The sequence below is a fragment of the Sminthopsis crassicaudata genome, chromosome 1 (genome assembly GCF_048593235.1).
Source record: "Sminthopsis crassicaudata isolate SCR6 chromosome 1, ASM4859323v1, whole genome shotgun sequence".
Taxonomy (NCBI): Eukaryota; Metazoa; Chordata; class Mammalia; order Dasyuromorphia; family Dasyuridae; genus Sminthopsis; species Sminthopsis crassicaudata.
The window spans coordinates 488,432,599-488,451,832 of record NC_133617.1 but is presented as its reverse complement, the minus strand read 5'-3'; the positions used below and the strand labels follow the sequence as shown (position 1 = coordinate 488,451,832).

At 46.8% G+C, this 19,234-nt stretch overlaps 2 protein-coding genes across 4 annotated transcripts in view; one reads left to right on the top strand and one right to left on the bottom strand.

Moving 5' to 3' along the window:
• The first annotated feature begins 280 nt into the window (after positions 1-280).
• Positions 281-10,535, top strand: LOC141550554 (uncharacterized). The gene is given in 7 exon segments (XM_074281344.1): positions 281-682; positions 815-922; positions 1,240-2,160; positions 6,262-6,325; positions 7,496-7,676; positions 8,416-8,551; positions 8,665-10,535. Coding segments are annotated over 7 exon segments (2,817 nt in total). The 5' UTR covers positions 281-522; the 3' UTR covers positions 9,912-10,535.
• Positions 10,536-17,983: 7,448 nt separating this feature from the next.
• The window catches only part of ITGAL (integrin subunit alpha L), a 90,487-nt gene continuing 89,236 nt past the window's right edge, over positions 17,984-19,234 (bottom strand). For 2 of the 3 annotated variants that reach the window (XM_074281291.1, XM_074281290.1), the window contains exon 31: positions 17,984-18,523. In XM_074281291.1, the coding sequence (XP_074137392.1) occupies positions 18,305-18,523 (219 nt within the window). In that variant the 3' untranslated portion in view covers positions 17,984-18,304. The remainder of the gene's footprint in view (positions 18,524-19,234) is intronic. The other variant, XR_012484613.1, reaches the window with a different exon arrangement.

The following is a 19,234-nucleotide window of genomic DNA, read 5'->3' as shown; positions in this document are numbered from 1 at the left end:
GCCAAGGTTCAAGGTAAAAGCACACCCCCTGAGGAAACCCTTCTTCCCATACGGTAGTTATTCCTGGAAAAGGGTCTTTTGAAGAAGTCTCCACAAACTTCTAATCTGCATGTGCCACCCCAGGTGGGCCGACATCGCTAGACTACAGCTGTTCGGTGACCGTGAACTTTCGCGAGCAGAGACCGAAGCAGCTTAACGCCATCTTGGGTATGGTCAATATCTGAACGCAGTCGCGGGGGGGGGAGGGGGGCGCCCATTGCCCGGGGCGGAAGAGCAGTGAAGCTGGAGCGCCGCCATTTTTTCTGAGGGCACTCTTCCAATTCCACTCCCCCACCCCCAGTCACCTCTTACGCAAAGGGAATAGGGTAAAATGCCACAGGCTTCTCCCTGCTTGGTCTCGGCGGTAGGCTAATAAACACTACTGATCACCTCGGTTCCTACCCGTCCTGCATGGGCAAGGCCGGGGCTATTCAAGGGAGCTGAAGCCAAAAAGGAGTACCCCCAGCCATTCTGCGGCGGAGGATGAGCGAGTCCGAGGCCGAGCCGGGGGCGCGGGGCCACGTGAGCTTCGCCGATGTGGCCGTGTACTTCTCCCCGGAGGAGTGGGGACAGCTGCTCCCCGCGCAGAGGGCTCTCTACAGGGATGTCATGCGGGAGACTTACGGCCACCTGGGCGCGCTGGGTGAGGAGTGCGGCCGCGGGCCGGGGATCGGGGGGCTGCAGAGAAGCCGAGGGTGGGGGACTGAGGAGGGATCAGATCTTTTCTAGATGGGGGTGCCTTCCTCCATAATCTTATGTCCATCCTTCGCCTCAGGATTTCCAGGTCCCAAACCAGCTCTCATCTCCTGGATGGAAGCAGCAGCCTGGGACTCGGATGCCAGGTCTCCCGAGGGTGCATGGGAGAAGGCAGTAACCTATGAAGGTGAGCCGTGGGTGCAGAATGCTGGTATGGAATCAGGAGATACAAGTTCTCGTCCCCCTTGACAGCCGGCAAATCATCAGATCTGAATTGGAAGATAATTCTGTGCTGGTGGAGGGTTTTGTGTACCCAAAGGACTTTTGTCACACATCGGGCAGTAAGATTCAAAATAAAATAATTAGTATAAGGGATGATGGGGGTGGGGGAGGATAGGATAAGGTCAAATAGCACCAGTAATAATTTTTTTTAAATAAGTTGGTCAATAGCACCAGTAAGAATTTTTAAAAAATAAGTTGGAGTCTGAATTACTCTTCTTCCAGCAGGTGTTAAGAACAAGAACAAGGAGAATAGGAAATTGCTTGGAGCTGAGGGAGGACCTGTGGTCAAGAGCCTAGAAGATGTTGGACAGCCCACAAGTAGGACCTGGGAACACAAGGACCAGCCAGCAAAGCCTTCTGCTTCTTGTCCAGGCCACCCTTCCACAAGCCCCAGCCTGCTTGCTAACCTTCCAGTTCCTAGGACTGACAAACGCCACGGCTGCAGCATGTGTGGGAAGCACTTTGCCTGGCGCTCCACACTAGTGGAGCACATCTATACCCATACTGGTGAGAAGCCCTTTTGTTGTCCTGACTGTGGCAAAGGCTTCAGCCAGGCCTCTTCACTGAGCAAGCACCGAGCCATCCACCGGGGAGAACGGCCCCATCGTTGCCCAGACTGCGGCCGGGCCTTTACTCAGCGATCAGCCCTTACTACTCACCTCCGTGTCCACACCGGTGAGAAGCCCTACCAGTGTGCTGACTGTGGCCGACGCTTCAGCCAGAGTTCAGCCTTGTCACAGCATCGTCGTGTGCACAGTGGTGAGACGCCCTTCCCCTGTTCTGAGTGTGGGCGAGCCTTTGCCCATGCCTCAGACCTACGGCGTCACCAGCGTACCCACACAGGGGAAAAACCATTCCCCTGTCCTGACTGTGGACGTTGTTTTCGGCAGAGTTCAGAAATGGCTGCTCACAGACGAACCCACAGTGGTGAGCGGCCCTATTCCTGCCCTGAGTGTGGGAGACGATTCAGCCAGAAATCAGCTGTAGCCAAACATCAGTGGATCCACCGGCCCGGTGCCAGGGGCAGAAGGGACCAGTTGGCTGAGGTACTATCTAGGCAACTTGCCTCTGTTGGGGGAGACTTGGATCCCCCCGTGGGGTTCCAGCACTACCCAGAGATCTTCCAGGAATGTGGATGATGGAGTAAGGACATTGGGATGGGAGCAACCAAAGATCCAAGCATGGCCCAGGATTAGAGCCAGAGTCTGAAAGGAAGAGCCTAAAGATGGACAGAAAATCCATTCCTGGATGGTTTGAGAAAGCCAGTGTTGTGCAACAGAGTTGTTTCACCAACTCCCTGAGGGTCTAATGAAAGAAGAGGTTTATCTTCTCTTTCCCTTTTGGAGTCTGTTGTTGTTCAAGTCACAACTCTTCTAACCTCATAGGCCATAGAACACCAATACTGTTCATTGGGTTTTCTTGGCAAAAATACTGGAGTGGTTTGCTATTTCCTTCTCTAATGAATTAAGGCAAATAGAGGTTAAGTGGCGTGACCAGGATCACAAAACTAATAAATGTCTGAGGCCAAATTTTAACTTGGGTCTTCCTTGACTACAACTCTGCCTTCCTTGACCACTTAGCTGCCTGTTCTGGAGTTTAACCAATCTTCAAAGCCACTTCTCTATCTACTGTCAAAAGGTCCAGCTTTGGATAGCTACCTAGTATCCCTGAATTTCCAGATTTGAGTCTAACTCTATCCTTGAACTTTCTTCATCTGGTTCCTAGTAAGGAACTTCCCTTCCCTTCCCACAGCCAACGATGTATGTACATATGTAGCTCCTGGCTATGTTAGGGCCAGGATCTCCCTCCTTTGTACAGTAGAGGAGTTTCCCTAAGAACTGCTTCGTCTTGATAGTATAGCTGGGGATTTGAGTTTCTTTCCTCTCCATGCAGCTCCTTCAATCAGTTTTGTCTTATTTTTCTGCCTTATTCCTACTGCAACAAGAATGGGAGAATGTTAGCAGATAATGTTTTAAAGTAGAGATGGAAACAAGAAAGTAGTACACCCAGTGGAATACTTAATAATTTAGAAAGGGAGATGGAGGTGACTAAGTTTTGAGGTTTCATCTGAGAATTTAAAAATTCACCTGAACTTTCTGAAGCTGGTAGAACAGAAAATAGGGAGCCTAAGCAGGAGAGAGACCTAGTTAAGGAGGGAAGAGAAGTAGCTCTTCCTTCCTCCAGCCTCTTCCATACTTTATGCTGCCAGAACTCTTGAGGCCCTCAATAGACTTGAGAACCAACCTACAATACAGGTCAAACTTTGTTAGGACAGAGGCCTGAGTTAAGACTATCTGCTCAACTGGCAGATGAATCCTTTATCTCCCTGAAAACAAGCATTTTTACCAATAAGCCCAGGAATATTGCATTCTTCCTTATCCTATAATGGTACCTCCCAATAATGAGTCCATAGCTAATGGTTGAACACCTATTAGTGCAGTACGTGGGTCTCTCTCACCTGCTCCCCTTTAACTCTCACTCCACAACTGTTAGGATTGAATTCAAACTCCAGGATTAGACACTTCTACCAAGTAATAGACAATAAGCTTCTCCTTTACACTGACATAAGTATACCATGAAACTGGCGCTTTGAAGCATGAGTTTGAAATTTTTCCTAGGAGCCACTGCACTGGACTGTGGAGTGATAAAGGGTCTTATCCACCAAACCAACAGAGCATGGATATAGACATCCAGCAAATGGGCTCCTGGCAGTCATTGTTCATGAATTCCAGAACCCCTTTAAAATGCCATCCCTAGTTTATTTTCTACCATCTCAGAGTTGTGCAAAGAAAGTGAGAAGTTGGAGCCCCAAAGCCAGTTCCCATCACACCAGGCAAGGGGATATATTCAGAGAACGATTACTCCTTTATTGTCCCACAAAGCTCTCTCTTTCCCTAGAGCTCCAAATAATACAATGCTCCTGGGACTGGACCCCATCTATACGTGACTGTTTTCCCTGAGTGGAGACTCTTGCCATCTCTTTTCGCTAGATGTCCTCTAATGCAAAAAGAGAGCAGGGTTCATACAAGAATCCCTTCTTATACTCAGGAGATGTGGGATTTCTACGTAGTATAGATAGACACATTTAAAACAAGGGCCAAGTTGACCAAAAACCTCATTCACTCACCCTGCCACTACATCCTCAAACGCAGAATGGGCCTTCAGCTAAGACAAATTAATTTCCCAGTCTTGTTCCTTTGTTAAGAATTCCTGCCACTAGGAACACATCTGTGCTGGAGGAAAGCTTACTTCCAAAGTACTTCCCACAAGTGAGACATCTGTAGGATCTGGCTCTGACTGTAGAAGCATTGGTATTGACAAAACTGGTAGAAATTTCATATGCTTTAGCCTTTAGGGAGGCTGCACCCTCATGTGGAAAACTGGTGCTGAAGTAACTTGGAAACCTTTGCCATTCAGGTTTAAGTAGGGCTTCTGATCATGGCTAGGGTTAAAGGTTGTTACAGACTGACAGAAATATGATCACTCAATATGATATTAATATTCTGGGAAAAGCCCTTCAGGTAATCTGATCACTACCAGGATTTTTTAAACTATTTGGATGTACTGGTAAGTGACTGGGTATGAGTTCTCTAGGAAGTATTTATAGGGTCTTTCATCTGTGTGAATTTTCTGATGCTTGCTGAATGACCAAGTGGGAACTCCTTTTCAAAAAACCCTGTAGCTACTTGGATGTCAAAAGACAGAAAAGGTGCTTCTGTTTAATTTTTGAAACAATATACACAGGATATCCCCAAAATCTTAGTGCAGTTTTAATTCATCTTTAATCTCTATAACCTTGCTAAATTCATCTTTTTGAGGGTTAAGTATATTGGAAAGTTGGAAACATTTTGATGAAATTGCAGTTATAAATTTTAAATAGCTTAAAACAAAACTATGACTTTAGGGGCATTTTATGTCTCCTGATCTGGGATTTTCTTTGAAAATTTCCCTATCCCACCGCATTACCCACTTGGGATTCTCATTCTTACTCCCAAGTCCCTATGATTAAAAAAAAAAATGAGGATCCAGATGCCAGTCTCAGAAACAATTTTCTAGCTTTTTGCTTTCCTTTTGAGCTTCTCCTAGGCATCCAGGCTAAAAAAGCAGGAAGGAGGATGATTCAAGGGTCTCTATTTAGTACAGCAACAGCAAGCCTATCCCATATGGTTCCTACTTCACTCACAAGTAAGACTAAGCCCCACAAACAATCCTTTCTCAACAGGGCATCAGGCAAGTGGCTTTTCTTCAATTCTAGAGGCCTGCATTTCACCTCTCTCCTTGTAGGCTTCAGTTTCCCTGATAGCAGTGGTACAATAATAAAAATAAAACAAAATTGGGAGGCAGGAGACTCAGGTTTGAATCCTGATTCTGACATTTAGAAAGCTTTTACAAGTGTTTATGGACAATGTTCATGGATATGTTGCATCCTCATCTAGAAAACAGCAATAATACAGCACAATCTACTTTGTAGGACTTGTAGCAAAACAATGCAAACTTTTAAGTACTATGAAACATGAACAGGAACCTTACCAGATCTTTCACCCTCATCACTTCTCATCTACCTTATTCCAACTGCCTCTTAAATGGACTTCAGCTTCCAGTCTCTTCCCTTTCTAATCTTTTCTCCCTAAATCACAAATTTAACCATTTCATGGGATCATAGATTTAAAGCTGGAAAGGATTTAGGAAGTCATCTACCTCTGGGCTATCCCTTCCAACCCCCTTATTTTATAGATGAAATGTAGATCCAGTAAAGAGAATTAGTCCTATATCTCATGAGTAGTAAGTGGCAAACTGGTCCTCCGACTCCAAATTGTGTTTTCTTTCATTCACCATGTTGTGATTTCTTCCACTTAGGAAGCTGCAATGCAATGGCTCCTTCCTTCCTCCAGCACATTTGTAAAATCCTTAGCTTGCTATGTAAAACCCTTCATAATCTGGCTCCAGCGCACCTATTTGGATTTACTGGAGTTAAACTCCTCTAAGGACTCTCTCTCAGACTTCCTGCAACACTGAGCCTGAATACATTCTTCTGCGCAGCACCGTTTGAAATTCCCTCAGATGCCTCCTCCATTTATCCTTGTGAGTATTCCCTTCCTCCTCTTAGAACACCTAGAGACCTTAGTGAGTTTTAGCTACCCCATCACTCCCCTAGAAGGTTTACAGTCTTGCACTCCCAGTGCCTTAGACACAGCCTGTCAGCTTTGCGCCTGTGCCCATTCTCCCTGGTTGTGACTTCCATAGGACGTCGGCTGTGCAAACTCCCTGCCCCCTGCCCCACTCTCATGTCCCGATGCAATTCCCCTAGGTATGAGATCTGGGAAGTTCTTGGCTCCAGAAAAATAAAAGGCCACATCTTCCTCTTTCTTAGAGGTAGGGCATCCTGGTGGGTCAATCGATAAGAGTACTGGGTCTGGAGTTAGGAAAATCTAACTCGGACACTTAACTGAATGGGAAATAACCCTATTTGCCACAGTTTCGTCATTTGTAAAACGAGCTGACAAAAATGGCAAATCTGTGCCTAAAAAACCTTTTGGACATATAGTCTATGGGGTTCACTCGGACACGAGTGAACGACCGGACGACAAACCCAGATGTCCTGCTCCTTCCCCAGTACACTCACCTCTCAGCGTCCCATTTCCCCCTAGGAGCCCTTTGGCAACGAGTGTTAGAGGGGAAAAGGAGGGGAAAGGAAACTGAGCACCTAAGATTGCCATCAAGCTGTGGGGAGGCGAAGGGGAGGGAGGAAGCGGGAGGGTGGATGAACGAGACAGGAAGCGGAAGGAAGCGTTCGGTTCTCCTCGTCTAGGTCCTCTCTAGGATTTCCTGGCAATAGAGAGAGAGAAGCGTTAACCCCTTAGAGTGTGGAATCCGTGGGCACCCTAAGAAGAGTCTCGAGGTGTGGGTGAGTGGGAGTGGCGAATGGAGTGGCGGAACTTGGGGAGCTGAGATGAAAGGGGTAGTCGGGGGGCGGCATTTCCGTCATTCAGATAGGTAGAAAAACTGAAACAAAAACGGTGAGGACCATTTAAGGACTCCGAAGAACCTCTGGAGGTCTGGGCTCTCCCCCAAAGTCCTTTGCTAGAGCCAAAAGAACCCGCCCCGAGAGCGTCTTTGGGCCAATCAGGCTCCGCTGGAGGCTCTTAGTGCCTGGAAGCGACAGTTAACGCCCCCACGAGCGGGGAACTGAGGCAGGGGAAAAGGGCGGGGAAAGAAGATAAATGGGCGGGGCATAAGAGCCATGAGACCAATCGCTGGCTCCCTTCGGAAGAAAGAAGGCGGGGCCTCCAGGCTAGTCTGTTCTCTCCGCCCCGGCGGCTGAGCCGTCGCCCTGGCAACGATCCTAGATCGTAGAAAGGGGCACTCGGGAGGAGGGGTGGGAATTAGGGCTGGAGAACAGCTGTGAGAGACTGAGCCAGAGGCGGGGTGGGGGAGCCCGGCAGAGTGTGAGGGCCTGTGCCTGAGTTGTACTCAATAGCGGGGGCGGCATGAAGGGGCTCTCCCCATGGCAGCCGGGGGGCTTCGCTGATTGTCACGCCGCTCCCGAGCTCCGAGGGAAGGCCGGGGGAGGCGCGCCGCAAAAATACCGTCGTCCCCGGGTCAGAGGAAAGGGGCGGCGGCGAAGGCTGATCGCTGAGCCGCTACTGGGGTTCGACACCGTAGGACAAGCCGCCCCCCGCCTTGCTAACTCCTGAATCTCGGGGCTGCTGCTCCGGGGCTCCGGAACACGCTGGCACGGACCAAGCGGCCAGCAGACTGATGGACAGACACCCTGGCTAGGCTTTGGGACGGAGCGTTCAGGCCACTATCCTTGTCCTTGCCATAGCTGCTGCTATTCCTTTAGCACTTGCTTAGCCTTATGCCCCGGGGCCCGGGGCTGTGTCGCCCCTGCACAGGGTTAATGCCACCGAGTCGCACCTCCGCGGAATCCTAGAGAGGCAGCGGCACCAGCCTAGCTAGGAGCTGGCCACTCGCGGACACTTCCTGTACGGGAGGGGGTGGGGGGAGGGGGCTGGGCAGCCGCAGCCCAGCTAGGGGCTGGGGAGCCGGGCCACCATCACCTGGGTCCCGGGAAAGGTGTCTAGGGCTGGAAGGCCGTCTATCCTCGGGTTCAGGCAGCCTAGATTCTAAAAGCGGACTGGGGTCTTGGGAAGAAAGTGGGAAAGAGTGAGCTGGAGAGAGGAGGGGGGAAGGGAGGGGGGCGGGGCTCTGGGGAGGGAGAACTGGAGGCCTGGGGTCAAGACATCTGGATTCTAGGAAGGGGAGCAGGGCCCCAGAGGCGCGCACACGCTCCCGCGCGCACCCGGTCTGCGGGGAGCCTGCTGCTCAGGTGACTCCTCCCGGACCGCGGGGGCACCCGAGCCTTTGCCTACAGGGAGCTCTGACTTGAAGGGCTAGAGAGGGAAATTACTCTCGTTCTTCTCCAGAGGCTTACCTCGGCTCCTGATTCCTAAAATGGAGCAAGAGGCTCGGCCGTGGGGCCTAGATCCCCAGCGTCCTGAGGAGGTGGAGAGCCAGAAAGGCACCTCACCAGGTGAGAGACAGCTGGGCCTCTCTGCTGTGGGAAGGTTGGGCGCGAAAAGGAGGTCAGAGATGGAGGCAGAGGAGTGCTACCAGATGAGTTTGAGACTACTTTTCTTTCCACAGGCAGCGAATGTGACAGAGGGAAGAGTATGAGTGAGAAAGAAGATGAGACTTCTCTACACGAAGACTCTGAGAGTGGGGACGTGGAAGAGATTCCCTTTGGAGTGGAACCTCAAAGTCCAGGTTTTGATGAAATTCCTGAGATGCCCCTGAGCCCGGAGGAGAAGGATCCTCTTGATCTCTCTTTGGAGGATGATCCCCTGGATTCCTACACTGAGGGCTATGAGGATCCACCCCCCAAGGACCTGTCAATGGGAACCACCTTTGAGATGCCCTCAGGGACCCTACTCACGGACCCCCGCTTTGAGATCCTTCAGGAGAATCCACTCAACCTCTCCCAGGCCATCCGCAGCCAGTCTCGGCGGGGTGGGGGCCCTCGAGGGCAAGGGAGGCAGCCCCCTCGCCCCAACATCTGTGGTATCTGTGGGAAGAGCTTTGGTCGCGGCTCCACCCTGATCCAACACCAGCGCATCCACACGGGAGAGAAACCTTATAAGTGTGAAGTGTGTGGCAAAGCCTTCTCCCAGAGCTCCGATCTCATCAAGCATCAGCGCACGCACACAGGCGAACGGCCGTATAAGTGCCCCCGATGCGGCAAGGCCTTTGCTGACAGCTCCTACCTGCTCCGCCACCAGCGGACCCATACAGGCCAGAAGCCCTATAAGTGCCCGTACTGCGGCAAGGCCTTTGGCGACAGCTCCTACCTCCTGCGCCACCAGCGCACCCATAGCCATGAGCGACCCTACAGTTGCCCGGATTGTGGCAAGTGCTACAGCCAGAACTCATCCCTTCGCAGCCACCAGCGTGTTCATACAGGGCAGAGGCCCTACAGCTGTGGCATATGTGGCAAGTCCTTCTCACAGCGCTCGGCCCTCACCCCCCATGCCCGAAGCCACACCCGAGAGAAGCCCTTCAAGTGCCCTGAGTGTGGGAAACGTTTTGGCCAGAGCTCTGTGCTTGCCATTCACGCCCGCACCCACCTACCTGGCCGGACCTACAGCTGCCCTGACTGTGGGAAAACCTTTAATCGATCATCCACCCTGATTCAGCACCAGCGCTCCCATACCGGTGAACGGCCCTATAAATGTGCTATTTGTGGGAAGGGCTTTTGCCGCTCTTCTACCCTTCTGCAGCATCACCGGGTCCATAGTGGTGAACGGCCCTACAAGTGTGACGACTGTGGCAAGGCCTTCTCCCAGAGTTCCGACCTCATTCGCCATCAACGGACGCATGCAGCTGGGCGGCGCTGACCATGGAACTCCAGGAAGCAGGAAGAGGGTCACATTGGGAGGGGGTAGGGATAAGCAGCCTAGAGACTTAGGTAGAGTTTGGGGGGAGGGGGAAGGGAGAAGGGAGAAGGGTTAGGGTCAGGGTCAGTTATTTGGTTTCAGAAATGGAAATTGAACAAGAAACCTCCCTTAGAAGCTGGGGTTAAAAAACCTCTGTGCTACAGGAGAGGAATCTAGGAAAGAATTGAGCTTTCTGCCTTTTTCTGGGAAAATATTCCTGAAAAAGTTTTTAAATAAGGGGCAGGAGCCAACAGCCAAGTGCAGGCCTTCCCTGTGCCCTCTGAAAGTCTTTGGGAGAAACAGGAGAGAATAGGCAGAGAGCTTACTGCCTACACACCAGTGCCATCTGCTGGACTCCCAGAGATGGTGAATTGCTAGATGTAGGGAAATAGCTCGCTAGGTGGTTAGATAGAGTGGGAATTAGCTTAGTTGGGGGGCTCCCTAGGAGTCAGAGGGTGGGACTGAGGATTAGGGTGGGGATCCAGGTATATCTGGATTGGGCCTGGCCCCAGCATTCAGTCTGGGATCTCCTCTGCCCCATCCTGCTGCATCATCACTGATTAAATAAAAACCTCAATATGGAAATAGAGTGCCTCAGCCTCATACATCCATCCACCTTGGGTTAGGGCTTTTGTTGTTCAATCATGTTTGTTGGACTCTTTGTGACCGCATGTGGATTTTTTAATGACAAAATTACTGGTTTGCCATTTCTTTCTCCAGCTCATTGTACAAATGAAGAACTAAGACAAATATGGTTAAGTGCATGTCTTAGATCAAATTTGAACCCAGGTCTTCCTGATTCCAGATTAGGCAGATTGTACTTCCTAGCTGCTCCCAGTTAAGGCTAAGCCATTACTAACTTTTTTCTCTCCTGATTAACCCATTCCAGGTTAAGCTCAAATAGTAAGGAGAGGTCTGAGAGGAGACAGTAATGTTTGCTTTGCTAGTTCCACCCTACTCAAAGTGTTAACAGCCAAGTTGAGGTATTGCTTGGGGGAAGAACAGTCTGGTGTCCCCTCTTCAGCTCCAATTTCTTCAAACTTTCAGAAGTCTGGAACCCGTGGGAATCTCTGCTCTGGGAAAAAGGGCTTAGTGGAGAGGGATTGCTTAAGCCCTTGGGCTAAGGAAGGGTTGGCTTTTATTTGTTTTTTCAAGTTCTCCTGAGGAGTGTGGAGCCTGTACTCTGGATACTTTTTTGTAAATTAAAACTTGAATACTTAGGGCTTCCCCTGATTGATTCTAGGACCCTAATTCCTTCCCCATTGACCAACCCTTGTCTCCTGGTTCCTTTCACACATTCTTATCCTCTCCTTGCTAGTATTTTGGCCTCCAGCTTTCCAAAACTGGGCGGCTGACTGGTTGCAGCTTGACTTTTGTTGTTGGTCATTTCAGTGATATCCAACACTCCATGATTCCATTTGGGGTTTGTTTGGCAGATACACTGAAGTGCTTTGCCATTTCTTTCTCTAACTCATTTTACAGATGAAGAAACTGAGGCAAACGGGGTTAAGAGACTTGCCCAGGGTCACATAGCTATTGTATGTATAGGTTGAGGTTGAGTTTGGACTCAGGCCCTCCCAACTCCAAACCTGGCCCTCTACTTAATTACCTAGGTGCTTTTGCAACAAGCCTTAGGGGAATGAAAGGTTGATGGGAAGGTTCCTGACCAAAATGACCCCAAGTGGTCTTTGTTTGGGTCCTGATTGACTCAGAGTAAACACAAATAGAAGTCATTTCTGTTTGGGCCAATTTTCCCCTCCCAGATTTTAGATTTTTTTGGTGAGAGAGCACTGTGGCCCAAGTTCTGATAATGTGGCCTCTGCCCAACTCAACCCTGAGTTGCACAGCCCTACTCTTGAATTGGGAAATCTTTGCTCTCAGGAATCATTTGCTCTCCAAATGAATAATAGGATGGAAACTCATTCACCTGGCTTCTGAGTCAACTCAAGTAAATAGTCTCCTTACACCTTTAGCTCTGTAAGACTAAGCAGACACACATTTAGTTTAAATGTCCATCTCTGCAGTTGCTTTTTTTTTTTTTTTTTTCAGTATCAAAAAATGATTTCCTAATCAGGTGGGCTTGGAGGTAGGAAGCAGTTAGCCATAGGTAGAACTCCATCCCTGTAGAGAAGCCTTACTATCCTTTTGTCTGAAAACAGGAAGTTGTAGAACCCTATAATGGTTTTTTATCCATCCTTCATTTTCAAAGAGGACCAGTGACATGGGTCTTAATATATTGGTTTGCCCCACTTTCCTAGTCATCAAAGTCCAGTGGCAGTGATGAGGTCCTGAATGGTGTGTTGGACAAAGAAAAACAAGGTCCAAGAGATAAATTTAGCTTCATGGTCTCACTCTCTGGGGAGGTCATCCAGTCTGAAATCTTAAATTATGTCAGGTCCCTGAGACCCACCCCCTGTAGAGGTCTGGAGCAGTCTTGCCATGCCCTGTCAGAAATCCCAGTCATGTTCCTGAAGTTAAATTTTCCCTGTGAAATTTACTTATGAACTAACCCTTGGCAGCTGTCTTCCTTTGGGTCAGCCCACCAGGGCACTCTGCCTCATGGTGTCTGTCTCCTCCTCCTTCCTCCAGGCCATGTGGCATCTCCCCTAACTCCACTGTGCTTCCCAGTCCCACTTCTCCTCCTTACAGCTAACTAACTCTTTTAAGATGCTGAGGGCATCCCAACCTCATGAGTTTGCTCCCTTTCTACTGGGTAATTGTGAGTTCCACTGAGAAACTTCTTTCATATGCTCTCCCACTCTATTTCATATTTACCATTCCTGGTGTCTATTGTATCCCTCTATTTTTTTTTTTAATAACCTCTTCCCTAAATAAATATACCTTTTGCCAAAGAGAATGAACATTATGAATTCTTCCCATGACCAAAGTTGGGATTTCCAACTTTGGTGCTTGCTGTCACCCGGGGTCTACATCAGCTACTTCGGGGGTCTTCAGCAGGACAATGGCCCAGGATGCAGTGAGTGACCTTGGTGCCTTCTGTGCCTAACCACGTGCCTTTGTGGCCATATGGTTCTCATCCACACATTGCACCAGGGAAATTGTTTTCACATGCTTGGGTAGCTAGAGGTGGCTGTACCCTCAGCTCCTGCCTTAGCCCATCTGCTGGTTTGCAGGATTTGCTGTGTATGTTAACAGCTGTTTGGAGTCACAGAGCAGTAAGCTCTCACTCCAGAGTTACTAGGCCTCCCTGAACACTCCCTACACTTAGAGGCTTTATTGAATGTAGGAATAAATGTCCCAAGCTCTGTACCAATGGTGGACCACCAGAGGGAGCCCAGAGCCAACTCTTTCCCCCAACAACCGCCCACCTAGCCTGATGAAAATTGGCCTTTAACAAGATGACAGAGGCTGATGAGGAATTTTAGGCTCTTGTTCTTATAGCTTTCCTCTTTAATTTCTTTCTGTCTCGGTCCTATTCCCTCAGATATAAGTCACACCTTAATCACAGACTACCTGATAGCCTCATGTTTGTCCAAAATGTATCCAGAGATTCTTCCTCTAGGCAGGAAAGGATGCTCCCCAAACTAGGTGGGAACCTTTATGCACAAAGTCCCGATCCCCAAAACTCTTTTAAAATTATTCACTGTTATAAATTCACAAAATCTCCATGCTGTAAGGGACCTCAAAGTCATCTGGTCCAAATGGTAGCTACATTTGAGAACATGCTGACAAGGGTTTCGTTCATTCAGTTGAAGACCATGTTGTAAGGATGCGGTTCCCGCAAAACAAGAGAAGGGAATTGTAAGGGTCCTTTAAGTGGGCGGTCACAGTGCAACAGGAGATTGAGTAGCCCGGAAGTAATCTCTGTGGATATTAGGACTGCCCTGTGGGTGGGATCCTGGCCATACTGAGATAGCTTCATAATGGGTGACGGCTCTCTCCATGGTTGGCCATGTGTGACCTCACAGGCCCTTTATAAGCCCACTGCAGACAGTAGTCGCTCTCTTTAACCTGGCTCCCTAGCCTGGGGTAGCTGAGCCAAGCTGATGGATAGTGGAGAGAGGTAAGAAGTTAACAAGTCAGGGCATTATGTGAGTAGGTATAATAAAGGCTTTTAAGATTACATGTGGTTGTCCTTGAGTGGCCAGAGACCTTTGAAAGCTTCAAGAGGACCTAGAAAAAATAACAGAATTCATATGGAACAACAAAAAGTCAAAAATTTCAAGGGAAGTAATGAAAAAAAAATTAAATGAAGGTGGTCTAGCTGTACCTGATCTAGAACTGTATTATAAAGCAACAGTCACCAAAACCATTTGGTATTGGCTAAGAAATAGACTAGTTGATCAGTGGCAGAGGTTAGGTTCACAGGGCAAGATAGTGAATAAAAATAGCAATCTAGAGTTTGACAAACCCAAACATCCCAACTTTTGGGATAAAAATTCATTATTTGACAAAAACTGTTAGGAAAACTGGAAATTAGTATGGCAGAAACTAGGCATGGACCCACATTTAACACCACATACTAAGATAAGATCAAAATGGGTCCAAGATTTAGGCATAAAGAACGAAATCATAAATAAGTTAGAGGAACATGGGATGGTTTACCTCTCAGACTTGTGGAGGAGGAAGGAGTTTGTGTCCAAGGGAGAACTAGAGATCATTATTGATCACAAAATAGAACATTTTGATTACACCAAATTAAAAAGTTTCTGCACAAACAAAACTAATGCAAACAAGATTAGAAAGGAAGTAACAAATTGGGAAAACATTTTTACAGTTAAAGGTTCTGCTAAAGGCCTCATCTCCAAAATATATAGAGAATTGACTCTAATTTATAAGAAATCAAGCCATTCTCCAATTGATAAATGGTCAAAGGATATGAACAGACAATTTTCAGATGATGAAATTAAAACTCTTTCCACTCATATGAAAGAGTGTTCCAAATCACTATTGATCAGAGAAATGCAAATTAAGACAACTCTGAGATATCATTACACACCTGTCAGATTGGCTAAGATGACAGGAACAAATAATGATGAATGTTGGAGGGGCTGTGGGAAAACTGGGACACTGATGCATTGTTGGTGGAGTTGTGAAAGAATCCAACCATTCTGGAGAGCAATCTGGAATTATGCCTAAAAAGTTATCAAAATGTGCATACCCTTTGACCCAGCATTGCTGCTATTGGGCTTATATCCCAAAGAAATACTAAAGAAGGGAAAGGGACCTGTATGTGCCAAAATGTTTGTGGCAGCCCTTTTCATAGTGGCTAGAAACTGAAAGTTGAATGGATGTCCATCAATTGGAGAATGGTTGGGTAAATTATGGTATATGAAGGTTATGGAATATTATTGTTCTGTAAGAAATGACCACAGGCTTGGAGAGACATCAACTGATGCTAAGTGAAATGAGCAGAACCAGAAGATCATTATACACTTCAACAATGATACTGTATGAGGACATATTCTGATGGAAGTGGATATCTTCAACATAGAGAAGAGCTAATCCAATTCCAATTGATCAATGACAGACAGAATTAGCTACATCCAGAAAAGGAACACTGGGAAATGAGTATAAACTGTGAGCATTGTTTTGTTTTGTTTTGTTTTGTTTTTCTTCCCAGATTATTTTTAGCTTCCGAATACAATTCTTCCTTTGCAACAACAACAAAATTCAGTTCTGCACATATATATTGTACCTAGGATATACTATAAAATATTTAATATGTATGGAAATGCCTGCCATCTAGGGGAAGGGGTGGAGGGAAGGAGGGGAAAAAATTTGGAACAGAAGGGAGTACAACGGATAATGTTGTAAAAAAAAAAATTACCTTTGAATATGTTCTGTCAAAGAAAATGTTATAATTATAAAAATTAATAAAAAAATTAAAAAAAAAAAAAGAAAGCTTCAAGAGGAGGCGAACCGGGTAGAGTTGACACTGCAAAGGTCAGTGGTTAAAGGTACTCTGTTGGGCATAGGATAGACTGGTAATTGTAATTGCCAGGAGGGCATGTTACACCATGTGATAAGGAAAAAAATTCCTACTTATTAAAGCAGGCCGTTCTATATTTAAGAGGCTCTGTTAAAATGTTTTCCCTTATAGTGAGACTAAATCTGACTCCTCTGTACCTTCTGTCCATCACTCTTAATTTTACTCTGTGGCAGTCCCAAACAAAGCCAATTTAATCCATCTATCAATCACTTGACAAAGAATTATCAAATTACTTTACATTTTCTCTCAAACTAAATGCCCCTGAGATGAATAGGCCCAGACATGTGAGCACAGGCCATATGTATTTCCAGGTATGTGTATTCCTTGTAAAATACTTTCTAGTTACTACATGTGTTTTGTTCTGGCTGGTGGTATGGTAAGCTGTAGGAGAGTGTACATCAACATTAATGGGGAATTTTTTTGTTAATTATTTTCTAATGCTTTAATTAAATGTCTTTTTCTTTGTTCTCTGGTTAGTTTATTAAAAAAAAACGCATCAGTAGGATGTGGGGGGGATTGTCAGATAAGACTGACATACCTGAAATGTACTTCAAACTTAGTGTGGGGTTGAGGGGAACCAAGTACAACAAAGGGGATATGTTAGTGGTCTTTTTTGGCTTCCACACTTTATGCATCTGGGATTGTAGTAAATATTGTTGAATGTAGTTTCCTAAAAACCCAAATCTTTTTCACAGAAATTGTTGTACAACTCTGGCTTCATTCCTGTATCCAGATAGTTCCTAGTTAACAAAGTCACATCTGTTTTCTCAGCTTTGAAACAGGCTCCTGAGGGAAGGTATCATTATGCCCATTTCAGATGAGGACAAGGAGGCTCTGAGGAGCTCCGTAATTTGCCTGAGACCATACACAAAGACAAGCACAGCAAGAAATTACATACCCCTTAATTTCCAATCCAAGATTTCTCACTCCTTGTCACACTAACTTTTTTTAAGGATCATAGACATGGGGATGTATCACTCTGAGACATGGAGCCACTGACACAGTGGGATGTGGGAGACACTGGAAACATCATTCCTCCCCTGTCCCTCCCCTTGTTGAGAAACATCCTCTGATGGAGATAAGATGAGGATCAGAGAAGGGAAACGATGGAGATAAGATGAGGATCAGAGAAGGGAAACCATGTCATTTGCTATCTCTCAGCCTGTGTCCTTATCTGTGGAATAAGAAGATTGCAGAAAAACTCCAGGTTTCATTCTAGATTTCCCAGATGATCTCTCAGGTCATCCCAACATGTAATTCCAAGTGCAAACATCTCAGCCTGACATTTAAGACTCACTGTAATCCATTCCCAACATCTCCAGTCTTATCTCCTGCCGCCGCCTTGTATATACCCTATGTTCCCACTATGCTCACATTGATGCACTCGATGCTTTTTTTCTGACTGACTCTTCTCAGCATTTACAGGCCAACTCAAACACGACCTCCCTGACTGCCCCACACACAGAGGCCTGCAGTTTTTACATCTGCCCTTACCACATACCTCTATGACCTGGTTATCATCACTGACTCTCTTCTTAGGGGCCCACTGCCTTCTCTTCCCAGATAACACAGAGCTGAAGGGCTCACAAAAGGGACAGGGATGAAGGGGGAAGATACTTTACAAAATCTGATTTAGGGAGGCACAGAATTTTGACCAATTTACTCCAAAGGAAAAGAAAATCTCAAGAAGACAAAGGGGTTTTGGAGAAGGCTGGGAAGACAAGATGAGGAGAGAATTGGGCCAACAGGAAACTGATTTATGACATGTTGAATTCAGAGGTTTCAGGGCTGGGATTCAGGAGCCTTGTTTTCAGGATTCTTTCACCATACCCAGGAGATGTATGAGTATAGAGATGTTGTTTGTCCTTCATTCTTAAAGATGATCGTGACATCGGGGAGGTGACTCCATGATGTGCAAAAGAATGGGACTTCAGTGAAGGAGGTCTGGGTAAGGTCACCTGCCTCACTTCTTCCTCCAGAGCCATCTGGGTCCTGTGGCCAGACAGAGATCAGGGCGACTGGAGATGGCCCTGGTCATCACACTGAAAGGGATGAACTATGGTATGAATAAAACTGTTCCTTCAAGACAGGGTTATTTATTTGGGGATCTCCCCCCATACCTTAGATATCACAGATTCTGTGTTTGTTCCAAAGTTCTTTCATCTACATTACCGCTTCAGATCTTCACAACCTCCCTATGAAGTAGGACAGATATTATTTATGCCTATTTCACAGATTGGAGAATTAACGTTCAGGGAGGAGAAGCCTAGGAAAGCTTGTATAAAGCTGCATAAATTGACGGCCTTGCTAACGCCAGGTCTCAGGATTCTTGATTACCAACCCTGGGCTTTTTCTGGCTTTGGGGCCCTAGGACTCCCAGGTGTTCCCTACAGCTCAGGTCTCAGTCAGCACAGCCTTCACCTCCTCCTCCCTCCGAGTTAAGGGGCTCTGTGCAGCCTGGATCAGCAGAGCCTCCACCTTTCTCTTCCCTGGGGTTAAGGGGCTCTGTGCAGCCTGGATCAGCAGAGGCAGAGGGGCCCGAGGCTTCATCCATGATTCCATCCGGGATTGCACCATTAGCTTCCATCTTCTCTTTAAGGCCCCTTTTGAAGAAGCCAATCTGTCCATGGCAAGAGAAAAAAAGAATTAGACATCACCCAATGGCAACACTAATCCTTCTGCCCCTCTGCTCAAGTCCTTCTCTTACATCCAAAGAGCCTTCAAGTTTTCTCTGCCCATCCTTGCTTCCCCTTCAGAGCGGGAACCTCCATCCTCTTCTGGATATATCTCCAGCACTTAGTTTTGCACACAGAAAGGTTTAATATGTGCTTTTCCATTACTTCATTCATTATATTCAAAATTCAAAATTCACCTCTTCAGGAAGCCTTTTCTGATCCATCCAATCACTCATTTAGGATCCCTGAATCTTTATCTTCTGTATACAATACAGTCTTTCCCTCCAAAAAAACTGGACCAGTTTCCCTACAGTGGCTAGTACTGGAGCTGTATAGTAGAATAGTATAGAGATCACACAAGTTGGAACTGGGAGATCCGTGTTCAGATCCTAGCTCAGCAGTTTATTTACGGCTGTATAAGTTTGAGCGAATCTCTGAAATCCAGTATCTTCATCTACAAAGGGACTGTACTTGTTCTGCCTTCCTTATAGAACTGAGGTAAAGATAAAATGGGGATGAACCTACTTTGTAAATTGTAAAAAGACCCATTACTAAAATTGAGGCTGCAAAGCTCGGAGCAATGTTTTGTATTTCACTGATCCCATGTGAACAGAAGCATTTGAACGACTGGATTTAAGGTATCATGATCATAGCCT